Genomic DNA, 15,159 nt, shown 5'->3' on the forward strand with positions numbered 1-15,159 from the left:
GAGACGCTGGGGGACGACGTCACCTGTTCAGGTCTCAGGAAGCGGCACCCCCATGTCATCCAGGAGCACGGAGCCCAGGTGCTCATACCAGGGGAGGAGAGGCCGTGGGGGGCTCAGGACACAGGTGCTGGGGATCCCCAGCCCCACGTGGAGTGTGGTTCCACACGAGCCCAGTTCCCTGCTCCAAGTTCCCCTCAATCAGAGAAACCCAGCACAGGGTGTGGGGCATGGGTCACCAGCTGGCCCGGGGCCAGGGTATCCCATGCTCTCAGTTCCCAGAGGAGCTCGGGGCCTGTGCTCCAAGACACCCTCCCTCCTCAAGCCCCTAGCAGGGACCCAAGCCAGCCAGCCACCACCAGGACCCCACCTCAGGCCCGTGTCCCCTGTTGTGGGCCCTCCTGCACCTGCCACAGCCACAGCTGGGCTGCAGCTCAGCCACACCTCTGCAGCGTCTGCCATCTTCATCTGCTCTCATCAGCTCTGAGAGGCCTGGAAGATTGTCACCCTCCCCACGGGATCCAGCCCTCCCCCTCCCCTCCCCCCGCCCCAGCCCCCACAACTGCACTCAACCGCTCAGGAAAGGGAAGTGCGTGTCTCGGCCACCCGGCCTGTGCAGGGAGAACCAGAACCCTAACTGGACAGAAAGTGGACTCCTGGAGGGGTGGGGCTGGAGTGGGGGATTGAGGCCGGGCAGGCACAGTACAGGGGGCAGCAGAGGCGGAGGCCTGGTCCTAGCTGTCCCTAGTGTCCGCTGTTTCCTGGGCCCCGTCCTCAGGGACAGCGGGGGAGATCGGGGAGGGGCTGCCCCCGTTCCTGTGAGGCCGCAGATGAGGAACTCGTGACGTCTCCCCGCTCATCTCCAGCCGGACTCTGGGCCTGCGCCCCTCACAGCTGCTCTGCTCCACAGGGACCATGGGCGGCGGGGCCCAGACCCCAGCCCTCACTGCCCTCCTCTGCCTGGGTGAGCTGGGGACACGGGGACAATGGGACCCCTACAGGTGCAGGAGGGGACAGCGCCCTGCCCCAGCTCTGACCCCAGGGCTCAGAGGACCAGGGCAGGCCTGGGCATCTCTGCAGGGGTGGGGAGTGGGGAGCAGCTCTCACGGGGACTTCTCTTCCAGGGCTGTGCCGGGTGCCAGGGGATGGGGCACAGGCGGGTGAGTCCTCCCCTGACCTGGCTCAGCCCCGGGGGCTCCAGACAGCTCATGTTAAGGAGCCCAGGGGGGCTGGGCTGATGGTGATGGCTGGGAGGGGCTGGGAGTGGAGCTGGGGAATGGGGTGGGAGAGAGGCTGCACCCGGGGTCTGCAACTTTGATTCCTTTCCAGGGACCCTCCCCAAGCACTCCATCTGGGCCGACCCAGGCCCCCTGGTCGCCGTAGGAAGCCCTGTGACCCTCTGGTGCCAGGGGTCTCTGCAGGCTGAGGTCTATCATATGTATACAGAGAGCGGCCGTCATCCCTGGGAAACGAGGCCCCAGCAGGACTCCAGACACAAGGCCAGCTTCTCCGTGATCACGTCCATGAGCTCCCATGACACAGGGCAGTACTGTTGTGTGTATTGGACCTCGCTCGGCCACTCCCAGCCCAGTGACCCCCTGACCCTGGTGGTGACGGGTAAGGTATTTCCCCTGCCCACCGAAGAAGAAACATGGACTTCACGGAGCAGCAGCCCAGACATTGGTTTGCTTCCCCTGCAGGGATGTTCCCGGCGCCCTCCCTGTCGGCCCAGCCAAGCCCTGTGGTGGCGTCAGGAGAGAACGTGTCCCTCTCCTGTGGCTCAGATGAGGCGGGCACTGCCCATCTGCTGAAGGAGGGTGGAGCCGGCCCCCTGCACAGCCTGGAAGCCAGATACTCCCATGGGGCTGGGCTGTGGCAGGCCACCTTCCTCCTGGGCCCCGTGGACAGCACCCAAAGGGGCATCTACAGGTGCTACCGTGCTGACACCAACAAGACCCGTGTGTGGTCACTGCCCAGTGACCCCCTGCAGCTGGAGGTGTCAGGTGAGGGCCCCAGCCCTGTCTCATCAGTCCTCATGGTCAGTGCAGGGCTGTCCCCACAGGAGGACTGGGCTGGGGGAGGGGACCTGGGGGAGGTCACAGGGAGTGAGAAACAGCAGAGGTCTCAGCCCTGGGGCCCGGGTCACCCTGTGTGGCACAGGGTTTGTGTGGGAAGTGGAGTGGATGGAACAGGGGTATTGGGAAGGGAACTGGGCTGGGTGCACAGGCCTCTCACAAAGCCCACGCTGGGCGAGGGGACTCCCTAGGCACAAAGATGTGCAGCCCTGGGCTCAGGCTGCTTCGGGGAGGTGGGGTCCTGTGTTACTGGGGCTGGCCAGCCTAGGTGACCCCTCCGTGCACACCCCCAGCCCCAGCACCCCAGGACCACACCCTGGAGAACCTCATCCGCATGGGCGTGGCGGGCTTGGTCCTGCTGGGCCTCGGGCTTCTGCTGGCAGAGGCTTGGTACAGCCACAGAAGGAACCGGGCTGCAGGCCGGTGGTGACCTGGAGAGAGGACAGCGCTGGGTCAGAGAGGCCGAGCCCTGGGGGTGGGGCAGGGGGGAGCGTGAGCACAGTGGGGAACCGTCTTCAGGCATTCCATTGGGGGAACTGTCTGGGGGCAGCAGGGGCTCTTCCTCTATTCATTTATGGACTTCTCCTGCCCTGAGGTGCGAGAGCGCCCCCTGCAGACCAAATGTGGATCCGCACTCATGTGCGCCTCGCGCTTTGCTCTTTCTTCACGGAGCCTTTTGCTCTGTTTCTGGTGAATTCAGTTCCCAGTGCGCATGCGTGGGAATCCGAGTTTCAGCCAACAACACGGAGCTTACTCCAAGTAACAGAATAAACGAGCGAAATCGGATTTCAGGGTGGGCAGGGTCAATCCATCTGGGGAGTGATCCAGCAGATGGAAGACTTTCTCTCTCTCTCTCTCTCTCTCTCGGTCTGTATCTAGCTCTGTAACTCTTTCAAATAAATAAAATATATGTTTTTAAAAAGTTAATGGTGTACAACATTGGTAATGTACTACAAGTCAGCAAATAATACACTTTAAAGGGCTGGTTTTATGTTATTTGAATTTCAGCACAATAAAGAAGGAAACATGGTTCCTTGGAATTACCATCCAATCCAACAATTCCTCTCCTGCATATAACCACAGGGATTGAAGCAGGAACCCAAGAAGGTGTTTGCATCCACGGGTTCATAGCAGCCTCATTCACATGAGCCCAAAGATGCCAGCAACCAGAATATGCAGACCAGATGAGTTCGTCCACAACAGGCAGTATTTGTAGACACGGCTGATACTCTCCTGTTAGAAAAGAAGGAGGGTCTGGATAATCGTGGAGAAATCAGCCGGTGTCACAAAGAGACCATGGTCTGATTCTGCTCTGAGAGGTGCCCGGGGGTGCAGATTCAGAGGGCAGAATGTGGACTCGGGTGTGGGGAGGGAGCGTGCAGGCTCCTGCTGAGTGGGTCTGGGGTTTCTGTCTCTGTTAATGAAGATGTTTGTGACAGGTGCTGGTGGGTACACAACACAGTGAATGTGAGAGGTAGCTACAGCATGAATTAAATTTCTGTTAGGTATGTAATCTGTGCTCTGTGAATTTCAGCTCGACAAAGGAGGAAGACACAGACACCATTTTTGCCACCTATTTTTTCCTTTAAATGAACACATAATAATTTGGAAGGTGCAGCGTAGTATTTGAGGGTGTGCTGATCACACCAGGGTGTTCCCATCTCGTCACGTCTTGTGTTTGGGCCCAGCTCCTCTCCTCGAGTTCTTTATAGAAACACTCAACAGGTTATGTGAGCCATGGGTGCCTCCTGTGCTGTGCAGACAGAGCCGTTCCTCTATCTGACTCCACCTTGGGACCCAGGGACCAACCCTCCCTCATCTCTCCCCCGAGACCCTTTTCAGCGATAGTGGTCACCATCCTACTCTGCTACTATGAGACCAACTTTTCCAACTTCTGCGTGGAAGAGAGAACTTACACTGGATTCCTGGGAAGGCGTATTTCACTAAATGAGCGTGGCTGCTGCGGATCTGGGGCACCTGGTTCCCAAGGGAGCGTCCTCCTTCTTCCCTGGCACTTTCTGTGTGGAAGGAAGTCTACATGCAACGGACACCTGAGAAGTAGAGCGCAACGCACCTGCTCCAGCCGTGCCTCCACTGTAGCTCTAAACCAAGGTCAGCCTAGCCCGTGTATCGAAGGGGGCATCTGGGACCCCTGCTTTCTGGAGGAGCCCGTCTGTGGTTTCTGGAAGAGAAGTGCAGGGTCTCTGAGTTTCCGGAAGAGGGTGTGCAGGGCTTCCAGAAGAGCGCTCTGGATTCCTGGGTCTACGGAAGAGCGGCCTGGGGTCTCCGGACACGAGCCCGAGATTCCCGGGTTCCTGGAAGAGCACATTTGAACACTGTAGGACTCCTTAAGAGGGGGCTGGGGTCTCCGGACCCCCGCCCGAGGTTCCCAGGTGTCCGGAAGAGCCCGTCTGGCATTTCCGGTCCGTCCACCATTAACCTTCTCTCTACCCGGCAGCTCCTCCTTCAGCCCCACCTGGCCCCTCGAACCCTTGGTATCATGCCTGCTTCCTGGTTTTAGTTCCCGACGGTGCCAACTCCCTGAGCGCATGGGCGGCTCCTTGGCTCACCTGTCCGCAACAGTGTGGGACAGAGAGGGGATCCTGGGGCCCAGACCCCCACTGCTCCCTTCTCCTAGCCCAGGTCGGGCACAGGGGAGGAGCTACGGGAGAGGAGACCCTTAGACACCTGCGCGCCCGCGTTCCTGTGGTACAGCTCACATCACTGTCATCATCAACCGAGGTGAATGGGGCCCGAAGCAAGGTGTCCCACAGTACAATAAGACTCGGCCATGGAAGAGTGAAACCCGGATGTTTTCAGGAAACCGAGGCACTGCGGACACTGTGGAAGTGAAACAAGCCAGGCACAGGGAAAACCCATGCGGGAAGTCATTCAGGTGTGGGCTGTGAGGGACTCGGGGAGCAGCATGGTGGTCACCAGGGGAGGGTGTGGGATCCGCAGGTCAGAGAGCAGAGCTACAGAATCACGTGGGAGAAGAAGGTCTAGAGGTGTAGTGTGTCATGGCGACTGTAGTTAATAACGCTCATGGCACGGGCAGCTGAAATGGCTTAAAACTGTGTCAGATGCTCCCACCACACAATAAGTCTGTGAGGTAATGCACACATTATCTAGCTTGGGTTAGCTCTTCCACGTTTGTGTGCGTGTGTGTTGTGTGTTTGTGTGCGTGTGTGTTGTGTGTTTGTGTGTTTGATGTTTACATGACAATTATACAGAAATACAACTTTTGAATATCAAAGCAACAATTTCTTTAAAAGGAGAAAGTTTGTTGACCTCTCCTCTTCTCTTTCAGGCTCCTGTGACAAGCCCTGCCTGTTGTGGATCAGGGTCTGGGGTTATGTCAGGACAAAACATTTCCCTGCCATGTTGTTCTGCCTCCGGCGTCCTCTTGATAAAGTTCCAGTGCGTCCGGGGGGGAAATGGCTCCCTGCCACAGCACTGATGCAAGGGGTCCCAAGGAACCTTGGCTCTGGTCCTGGGAACCCCCGCATCTGTGCAGTCGCCACCTGTAGTGGAATGAGAAGGCCATACCAAGATGGACACTGGCAAGTGGGCGTCAGTTACTCAGGAATGGCTTCGGAAGCCCCCTTGGAAGCCACCTGGAAATGGAGTCTGCCTGGCAACAGGATGTGATTGGTTAGGGCATAAACTGCCCGTTGACTGGATTGGCTGCCTCAGCTATATAAGCTGCTGTACCAACTGAAATAAACAAGTCTGTGGGCTGCTCGCCTCTGGCCTGCTTTCACCTGACTCCCGGGGTCTGTGTGGTGACTCTGTGCCTCTTGCCCCCACCACGCTCCTCCTCTCAGAACAAATCCACAGCAACAGCCACCGTGGCAGCCCCCAGGTGTGGCGGCCCCCAGTGGTGCCCTGGAGCTCATGGTCACAGGTAGGTGCCTCTCAGCCCCTCTGTGTCCTCGGCAGAGGCTCGCAGCTGGCTGTGCAGGCCCTGTCCACAGCAGGGGTGTGCAGAGCAGCGTAGGAACACAGCAGAGTGCACCTGGTCTGGGGCAAGGATGCAACAAGAATGGCTTCTTGCCCCCTCACAAACTCAGCTCACATCTATTGCTATGGATTCGATTCTGGGAGGAGGAGGTGTTGGGGGCAAGAGGCGCTAGTCACCACACAGACCCCGGGAGTCGGGTGAAAGTAGGCCAGAGGCGAGCAGCCTGCAGACTCATTTATTTCAGTGGCTACAGCAGCTTATATAGCCAAGGCAGCCAATCCAGTCAAGGGGCGGTCTATGCCCTAACCAATCACAGCCTGTTGCCAGGCAGTTTCCGAAGCCATCCAATCACAGCCTGTTTCCAGACATTTTCTTTCGCCAGCGGCCATCTTGGCATGGCCTTCTCATTCCAGCACACGTCCTCTGCCGTCCCCCAGGTGATCAGCTGAGCCAGTTGGGCTTGGGAACAGCAGAGCAACCACGAGCTGTGTACACACTGGAACAGGGTCGATTCCCAGTAAGCAAGGTGAGAGCTGATGTTTGTGTGTCACAGCATGTCCACACGGCCCGGGATAGCCTTCTTTCATTTCGTCTCAGACACACAGAAATGTGAAAACACACTCAGCCCATGGGCCATCCACAGAGAGGCCGTAGGCTGGCTGTGGTCCTTGGGCCATGATGTGCTGACCTCTGCTGGGCACAGAGCTGCGTGAGAGGAAGTGCTGGCTCAGGCCGTGCAGAGGACTGCTGTGCCCATCACCACACTCACACACGTATGCACACACATGCAGACACAGGAACATGCACACACATGCATATACACACATTCACACATGCAGACACATAAACACATGTACACAAGCATGCACACATGTGCAGACACACACATCCATGCACAGAGACACACGGACACATAAATAGATGCGTGCACACACTTGCACACACAAGCACAGATTGCGCACACAGAACACAGAAACGCATACACACAAGCACACCCAGACGCACTCATACACACATGCAAACAGACATGCATGCAAACAAATGCAGACATACAGGCACACATGCACATGTGTATACACATAGATGCAGATACATACACGAATATACAGAGAAATACACACGTGCACACAGATGCAGACACATACACATATGCGCACATACACGTGTGCACACAGCTGCAGGCACATGCACACAGCTGCACACTGGGAAACACATATACATAAATGCACACAGACCTTCAAATGTGCAAACACACGTGCACACACATCAACAGGACACATTAGAAACAATTCCATAAGTATCTGGTCTCAAGGGCACAGAAATAAAGAGCCAGTGGTGGAGACAAAAGCTTAGTTGAGAGCCTTCTGGTTCAAGTGGGAGTGGAAGTGCGGGTACTCGGCAGACGCTGCCCAGGAGGTGGGCCCTGATGGGGTTTAGCACCCCCAGGGAACAGAGACCCTGCCCAAAGTCCCTGAGGAGGGGGCTTGGAACCAAGGTCTCCACAGAACTAAAGAGAGTGGGTGCTGTAGAGAGAAAGCAGTCAGGACCCTCAGCCCTCAGGGAAAAGCTCCGGTCACCACCCCAGCCGGCCACATGCAGGGAGCCTGCACCTGCAGATCTGGAAGCAAAGTACTGAAAACCCAACACCCACAGCCTTCACGAGAGCATGAGGCTGAGTCTGACCTAGTGGGGTGGGAACCTGCACACCCACAGCGTCTGCCAGAGAGCTGCCCCCTGCTGGGCACCCAACCCCTGGGGGACTGGGAGAGACCACAGAAAGGCACAGGGCCCCTCCACAGGGAGCAGAACCCACTGCAGCTGAACCCTCAGTGAGAACAACCGGCCTCAGGAGGAAGCAAAGGCCCCACGATGCAAGGCCCGGGTTCAATTCTCAGCTGCACGTCTGGGCTCCAGCTCCTTGCTCATGCAGGTCCTGGGGCCATGATCTCCGGCTGGGCAGCTGGGTTCCTGCCTCCCATGTGGGGGGGTGTGGATAGAGCTCATGGCCCCTGCCGTTGGCCCTGGTTCACCCCAGCCATCAGAGCATTCAGGGAGTGACCCAATGGATGCAGCTGGCTCGCTCATTCTCTCTCTGCCTCTCACATTTTCAGAATTTAAAAATAAAAAATCAGGGACCCCGCCGCGGCTAACTAGGCTAATCCTCCACCTTGCGGTCCTGGCATGCCGGTTTCTAGTCCTGGTCGAGGCGCCGGATCCTGTCCCAGTTGCCCCTCTTCCAGGCCAGCTCACTGCTGTGGCCCAGGAGTGCAGTGGAGGATGGCCCAAGTGCTTGGGCCCTGCACCTAATGGGAGACCAGGAGGAGTACCTGGCTCCTGGCTTCGGATCAGCGCGGTTTGCTGGCCACAGCGCACTAGCTGCGGCAGCCATTGGAGGGTGAACCAACAGCAAAAAGGAAGACCTTTCTCTCTGTCTCTCTCTCCCACTGTCCACTCTGCCTGTCAAAAACAAATAAATAAATAAATAAATAAATAAATAAAAATAAAATTCAGAAACTCCCACAAAAGCCAGAGGTGACCCCACACCGGGAGACCCCGTGGGGACTTTGGCCTCATCCTCACAGCACCAGGGGTTGACGCAAGTTCCGTGGTCAGTGTTTGGAGAGAGTTTGTGTTGGGGGAGCTCGGGGTGAGCCGGTCCCTGTGCCACAGGACAGAAGAAACCCAGCCCCAGGTGTCGACCCCTGGAGCCAGAGCGGCCCTGCCTCAGTCCCCAACACTGTCTCTGAAATCCAGCCCTTTCATCTCCCCCAAGGCGAGTGCTCAGGCCCTGGGAGCACGAGCCACGGCAGACAGGCGGGACCTTGTTCACCATCACTTCCAGGGAGCACAGAAAACCTGCCTTCCTGTCCCCACCCTCCCTCCTGCACCTGCAGGGAGAGGGCTGTGGTCCTCGAGGTTCTGTAGCTCAGAAAGGAGATGGAGCCCGTGCTCCCTTTTCCAGATGGGGGGGGTGCTGTTCAGAGTCCCACATCTCTCCACGGGTGCGAGGCGTTAAAGCAAGGGTCACAGAACCCCCATTCTCTCCCTCACCTCCCCTGCATGTGGATGGCACGGTGACCTCCCAGGGCTGCCCCGTGACTGTGCCCCTCGGTCTGATCCACCTGTTCTGGAGCTGCAGATGCACTGTGAACCCACCAGACCCGGCCCTGTGGCATCCAGAGACGACAGGAACTACCCAGGCCAGCAATGGACAGGAGCTCTGGGGAGGGAGCGGCGTGGTGTTGAAGCTGACAGACACTGAGGTTGTGTTGGGTAGGAAGTGTTCCGTGGGAGCTTATGTGTGTATGACAGGCCTAAAGAGAAGACGTCTATGTCCAGCATATGCTGCATCTCAAAGTCATCCCGATAATGTTTCAGGGCAGCCCGGCCTTCGCATCCTGCAAGCCCCCTCCTACCTGATAACCTGCCAGGTGGAGGTCCCACCCCTTCTGCCTGACAAATCTTCCACAGTCTCCCAGGTGCAGCCCGGTACCTGCATCTCAAACACCCTGCTCCAGATCCCCATTCTCTAGGGGGTCCTGCTCACCCTTCCTCTGAACCCAGGATGGCGCCAGCTAGGCTTCCTCCTGTCTGATACCTTCAAGGGAAAACTCAGATAGGAGCTTCTTAATATTTACAGCCATAAAATCCTTTGTTTCAGGAGGAGCTGTGTGAAGACAGAGACCCATCTCCTTAAAAACCCCCGGCCTCAACCGGATGGTGCGCTCAGCCCTCTGCATCTCCACTGAGCCGCCTGCCTGCTCAGGTGTACTCTCTCCACTCAACCATGTAACCTCACTACCCCCTGCCAGTCCAAGCGACTGGGCACTCTCAGGCTCTCTCTGGAGAGGTGCCCATCCGTCCTTATGGATGTCCCTGCCCTAATAAACCTTGCTATTTTACCTCCCACTACTCTGTCTCACACCTGAATTCTTTTTTTTTAAATGTTTATTTTTTTTTAATTTTATTAGGCAGAGTTAGACAGTGTGAGAGAGAGAGAGAGACAGAGAGAAAGGTCCTCCTTCCGTTGGTTCACCCCCCAAATGGCTGCTGCGGCTGGCACGCTGTGCTGATCCGAAGCCATGAGCCAGGTGCTTCCTCCTGGTCTCCCATGTGGGGCGCAGGGGCCAAGCACTTGGGCCATCCTCCACTGCACTCCTGGTCCACAGCAGAGAGCTGGACTGGAAGAGGAGCAACCGGGACCAGAACCGGCGCCCATATGGGATGCCGGCGCCGCAGGCGGAGGATTAACCAAGTGAGCCACAGTGCCGGCCCCTCACACCTGAATTCTTTCTCGTGTGAAGACAAGAACCCTGCTTTTCTCCAGTAACAGATGCAGGTGTGGTTGGATTTGTCGTGGGGCCATGGTCAGGTGGCGGAGGGAGGGCTGTAGCCCTGCCTGTAAAAACATCCCCTGGGTGACTGGCGTAAGGCCTTGCCCGCCACATGCTGTGCTCCTTGCTGGCCGGCCACGCTGCATCTCCCGCCTGAATCTGTGCCATGCCATTCCCGCTCACGGCTCTGCTCTGCCTCAGTGAGTCCCAGCACAAGAGGGTGATGGAGGCCAGGGTTACAGGTTGGGGGGCAACACGACCCATGGTTCCTGCCTCCCAGGGCTGTGTCTGAGCTGGAGAATCAGCACCCAGAAGCGTGAGTCCTCCCTTCACCGCCCCAGGGTCACCCTCCAGGTCCCCAGGAAGTCACCACCACTGGGAAAACTGGGAGTGGGCAGGGCTGTTGCCAGTGGGAGGGGGGCTGGGTCGGGGTCTTTCCGGAAACGCAGGTTCTGATTCCCTTCCAGAGGCACTGACCAGGCCCAGCATCTGGGCAGAGCCCGACTCCAGGATTCCAGAGGGGAAGCCGGCAGCCATCTGGTGCCAGGGGCTCCCCGGGGCCGAGGAGTACCAGCTGCACTCCGAGGGGGGCCTCTCTGCCTGGGGGAGACCTGAGCAACCCAGAGGGAGGGGCGGAGTCCGGTTCCCCATCTCAGCCATGACCTCGCGTACTGCAGGGCGCTACCGCTGCTTCTGCCGCAGCGGGGAGCTCTGGTCAGAGCCCAGCGAGCCCCTGGATCTGGTGGTCACCGGTGAGTCTGCCCGCTGCCATGCAGTGGTGGGGGCAGGTGGTGGCCCCATCCGGCCACGCTCTGCAGGTGTCAGAATGGGGGCTGCTTCCTCTGGGAGGAGCGTGTAGGAGAGGGAAGCCCAGCAGGGCATCGGTGCAGGGCTCCTACCGAGGACAGCACCCGGGTCCCTGGGACAGGGGAGAGAAGCAGGCCGGGCAGAGAGAGAGGCTTGTCCTGTGGGAGGGCGGCTCCCACGGAGGAAAGGTGTCCGGGCCAGGGCGCTCCCTACAGCCGGGGACCTGTGTCTCAGACTGAAGCACTTGGTAGGATCTGCAGGAGGGCTCGTGACAAACACAGAGAGCTTTGGCCCCGAGTCACCACAGCCTGGATCAGAAGGGCCGAGAGCCGCAAGCAGCCGAGTGTCCCCTGGGGAAGGCGTGGCAAACGTGGGCTGCACCACATGGGAGGGAACGGGCTGAGCTTGCAAAAGAAGTTGAGACACGGGGCGACGCTTAAAGCTGTTAAGATGCTGAATTCTATATTATGTATGTTTCCCCAAAAAAACATAAGCAAATGGCCGCCCCACCCGAGTCTCTGACTGGTGGCTCTGAGGTGGCCCCTGGCCATCGGCTGCCCCAGGCCATGCTGGCGTTTGGAAATAATGGCCAATCTCTGGGAACCCCCTGTGGACAGAGCCTCCCAGAGAGTCTGATCCTCACTCCTGGCACTGAGCACCTCCACCTGGGAGCACGGCTGGGGAGGGCGCATCTGTGGCTGGGGCAGGTGTGGGGGGAGGAGGAGGGTCTGAGGTTGCAGGGGGGGAGCCTGGGAGGCAGGAAGACACCAGCCACCTTCTTGTGCAGGAATGTACGACACGCCCACCCTATGGGTTCAACCAGGGCCCACGGTGACCTCGGGAGAGAATGTGACCTTCTACTGCCGGCTAGAGACGGTGACCAACACCTTCTTCCTGCTCCGGGAAGGCGGGCCCAGCCACGCACAGGGCAGCCACGGGGCGGTGCCAGCGGAGTTCCCCGGGGGCCCTGTGACCTCGGCACACACAGGCATGTAATGGTGTTGTGGTGCCTATAGCGCCCACGTGTGGTCCTTCCAAGTGAGCCCGTGAAGCTCCTGGTCACAGGTGAGGAAGCCCCCAACACAGGTCCTCCCTGGCCTCCTAAAGAAAACCCAGGGTCATGTCGAAGGGATGTCCACCCCAGGGGGCCAGGGAAGGAGAATGGAGGGAGCAGAGGAAGCCCCCAGCCCCGACCTGTCCTCTTCATCTCTGTCTCCAGATGTGGGAGACCCCAGCCTGGAACCCACAGACCCGACCCCTGCTCCCGGTGAGGAGCTTTCTCCTCCACACTCGGGAGAGCTGGAGCCTTCCTGTGTGTGCCCGTGGGTGCCGTGGGCTTCCCCGCCCGCACAGTGCAGTGCAGGTGCCCCAGGTGTGGTGGTGTTCAGTGCCAACAGTCCACCGCAGTGAAACCCACACCCTCCCTCTCATGCTGGTCCATATGCAGAACGCAGGTGCACTAGGGACATGATGAGAAGTTACCCAGAGCTTGTGTCCTAGGGGCCCGTGACACCCAGGGAATCTTGTGTTTAAGACATGGGCGCAGTCTCCAGGAGACCTCACTGTGTGTATGGGAATATTCCAAATCCCAGGACAAGCCCATCTGGAGCACTTCCGGTCCCTAGCATTTTGGATAAGAGATGGGCAACCTATACAGCTGTGCCCGTCAGCCAGAAAAACCTCCTGGTCTCTGGGGCACAAGCATCCTGGCTGGAGTGGATGGAATGTCCATGGGTGGGTGTCGGGAGAGAGAAATGTGTTATATGAGGGCAGTTCAGAGAGCTCATGGAAAGTGCAGGGGTAAAAGGACTGGGCCATCTTCTGCTGCTTTCCCAGGCACATTAGCAGGGAGCTGGAGAGAAGTGGAGCAGCAGGGACTCAAACCGGTGCCCATAACGGGTGCTGGTGCTATAGGCGGAGGCTTTAGCCCATTACACCACAGCGCTGGCCCCATAAATTTCTCTTTTAACTCCATGTCCTCTGAAAGGTTAGAAGCCCCCTGGCATCGCACACAAGGAGCAGTGGTGACCTGGAAGGGGGACCCTGGAGGGCTAAGCAGGGCCGCCTGGCTGGGCACACGCAGGAGACATCTGGGTGAACACTGGCCGACGGAGCCCGTTAGTCGATTGGTTCTCAGAATGAAGAGATTTCCAGAAAGAGAGGTGGCGACCCAGCAGTGCCGGAAGTCAGGAAGGGGACTCGGTGATGAGGGACTGGCCAGGAGGCTGGTGGGAGGGGGCTGGCTCAGGACACCCAGGGGAGTGCCAGGCTTTGGATTTGACGCCGTGTGTGGAGAAAGACCCTCATGAGGGGGGCGCAGAGCCCCCGTCGGGGTGCGAGGCATGGAGACGCATGCGCAATAGTGCAACGCCAGCTTCTGCCTGGGGCCTGGGGGCCCCTGCCCGCGGGGTGAGGCCGCTGGGACCCCTGTGAGGCATGGGGTGGAGACTTGCACAGCCGCGGGGTGTGGCGGGGCTGGGCTGAGGAAGGAGAGGCTGGGTGGGCAGAAGCCAAGGCCGATCCTCCCTTCCCACAGCAGGCTCTCGGGAACCCCGTCTCGGAACCACAGTGTCCAGAGTCCAGGACGGTGAGTAGCCGGGCTTGCGTGGATCGTGGGCAGGAGGAAGGTCTGGGAGGTGAGGGGAGAGGAGCAGGTGGGTGCAGTGCTGCATCCCATCAGCGGCCCCTCTGCCCCAGCCCCAGCCACCTGGGATCACACCGCCCAGAACCTCCTGCGGATCGGCCTGCCTGTCCTGGTCCTGGTGGCTCTGACGTGGCTCCTGGCTGAAGACTGGCTCTGCAGATGGAGGACCCAGGAGGGAGCCGGCCGTGCCCAGGCCGGCATGGACTGCAACGTCTGAGTTGTGCCGTAGAGCGGGGTCACCTGCACGGAGTGGGGGGCGGGGGTGGAGGTGACGGCCTGCTGAGGCAGATCCGCTCCTTGGCGTGTGCACCTGCTCGGCCACCACTGCCCCACTCTGGTCTCCCGTGAAAAAGTAAACAGCCCTGTCCTCCATAGCAAGGCTGCAGCTGAAACTTCACGCACACTCAGAACGCAGCTTGGGTTTCTGTGAACTATTTGAGGTCGCTTCAGGGCTGCTTCCTGTCGTGGGCTTTGTCCTGATCTCTCCCTCCCTTGGCCTGTAGGATGCCCCCCCAATCTCTTTCCCGCCACTGTACCCGAGTGGCACAGGCTGGGTGACGGACAGAGGCTCGTTTCTGCTACCTTGGAAGTCCAGTGATGATCACCCAGGGCGAGGGATGGACCAAGGCACTCCCTGAGACCGGGGCTTCCCTCCTCCCCTTGTGCTGAGACCGGCACTCGGGACCCCAGACCTGTCCTCCAGGGCCCTTTGTGCCCAATGAGGTGGGGAAGGGAGTTATCTGGTGGCCCTGGAGTCTGCAGCTCTGGCACAGCCCAAGTGCCAGAGCTTCTCCCACCCCGGCTGGGTCTCACCGACAGTGGTATGGTCCCACCAACGTGAGTGGGGTCTCCGCGTCCTGGCTGGGGTCCTACTGTTGTAGGTTTGGTGTCACTGACCTGGTGGGAGGGGTCTCACCATAGTGGGTGGGGTCCCACTGACCTGGGTGGGGTCTAACTACCCCAGGTGGGGTGTCACTGACGTGGGTGGAAGGGTCTCACCATACTGGGTGGGGTTTCACCATCCCGGGTGGAGTATCACTATCTTGGTGGGGTCTCCCCGATGTGGCTGGGGTGTCACCAACCTGTGTGGGAGAGGTCTCACCGATGTGGGTGGGGTGTCCCAGGTGCGATCTCACTGGTTGAATCCCTAGTGACAGAGAGACTGGCAGACTCAGGGGGTGGGGTGGGGGTGGGGGCAGATGGGCCGCTTGGGGAGGGGGGCTCCTGTGCTGGATGCAGACGCTCTCAGAGTGGGCGGGGGCGGTGGAGCTGTGCTGTGAACGCCTAATGTCCACTGTTCACCTTGAAGCCCTGAGTGTGGCGAATCTCCTGTTCTGT

General features: G+C 59.0%; 2 protein-coding genes across 3 annotated transcripts; both read left to right on the forward strand.

The window, feature by feature from the left end:
- The first annotated feature begins 554 nt into the window (after positions 1–554).
- LOC100343623 (leukocyte immunoglobulin-like receptor subfamily A member 5) lies at positions 555–3,679 on the forward strand. Of its 2 annotated transcripts, XM_070062922.1 has the most exons (5): positions 561–961; positions 1,122–1,157; positions 1,327–1,614; positions 1,698–2,000; positions 2,366–3,679. In XM_070062922.1, exons 1-5 carry the CDS (start codon positions 913–915, stop codon positions 2,500–2,502), a joined length of 813 nt encoding a protein of 270 aa, XP_069919023.1. In that variant the 5' UTR covers positions 561–912; the 3' UTR covers positions 2,503–3,679. The 2 variants fall into 2 exon arrangements, with proteins under 2 accessions (XP_051684700.2, XP_069919023.1); XM_051828740.2 differs by lacking the exon at positions 2,366–3,679 and having other exon boundaries at positions 555–961; positions 1,698–2,278.
- A 1,946-nt stretch (positions 3,680–5,625) lies between these two features.
- On the forward strand, positions 5,626–14,419 carry LOC100347457 (natural cytotoxicity triggering receptor 1). Its single transcript, XM_070063482.1, is given in 7 exon segments — positions 5,626–5,639; positions 5,900–5,979; positions 10,712–11,122; positions 11,965–12,207; positions 12,210–12,242; positions 12,397–12,444; positions 14,325–14,419. Coding segments are annotated over 7 exon segments (924 nt in total).
- Positions 14,420–15,159: the final 740 nt, after the last annotated feature.

The sequence above is a fragment of the Oryctolagus cuniculus genome, chromosome 18 (genome assembly GCF_964237555.1).
Source record: "Oryctolagus cuniculus chromosome 18, mOryCun1.1, whole genome shotgun sequence".
Taxonomy (NCBI): Eukaryota; Metazoa; Chordata; class Mammalia; order Lagomorpha; family Leporidae; genus Oryctolagus; species Oryctolagus cuniculus.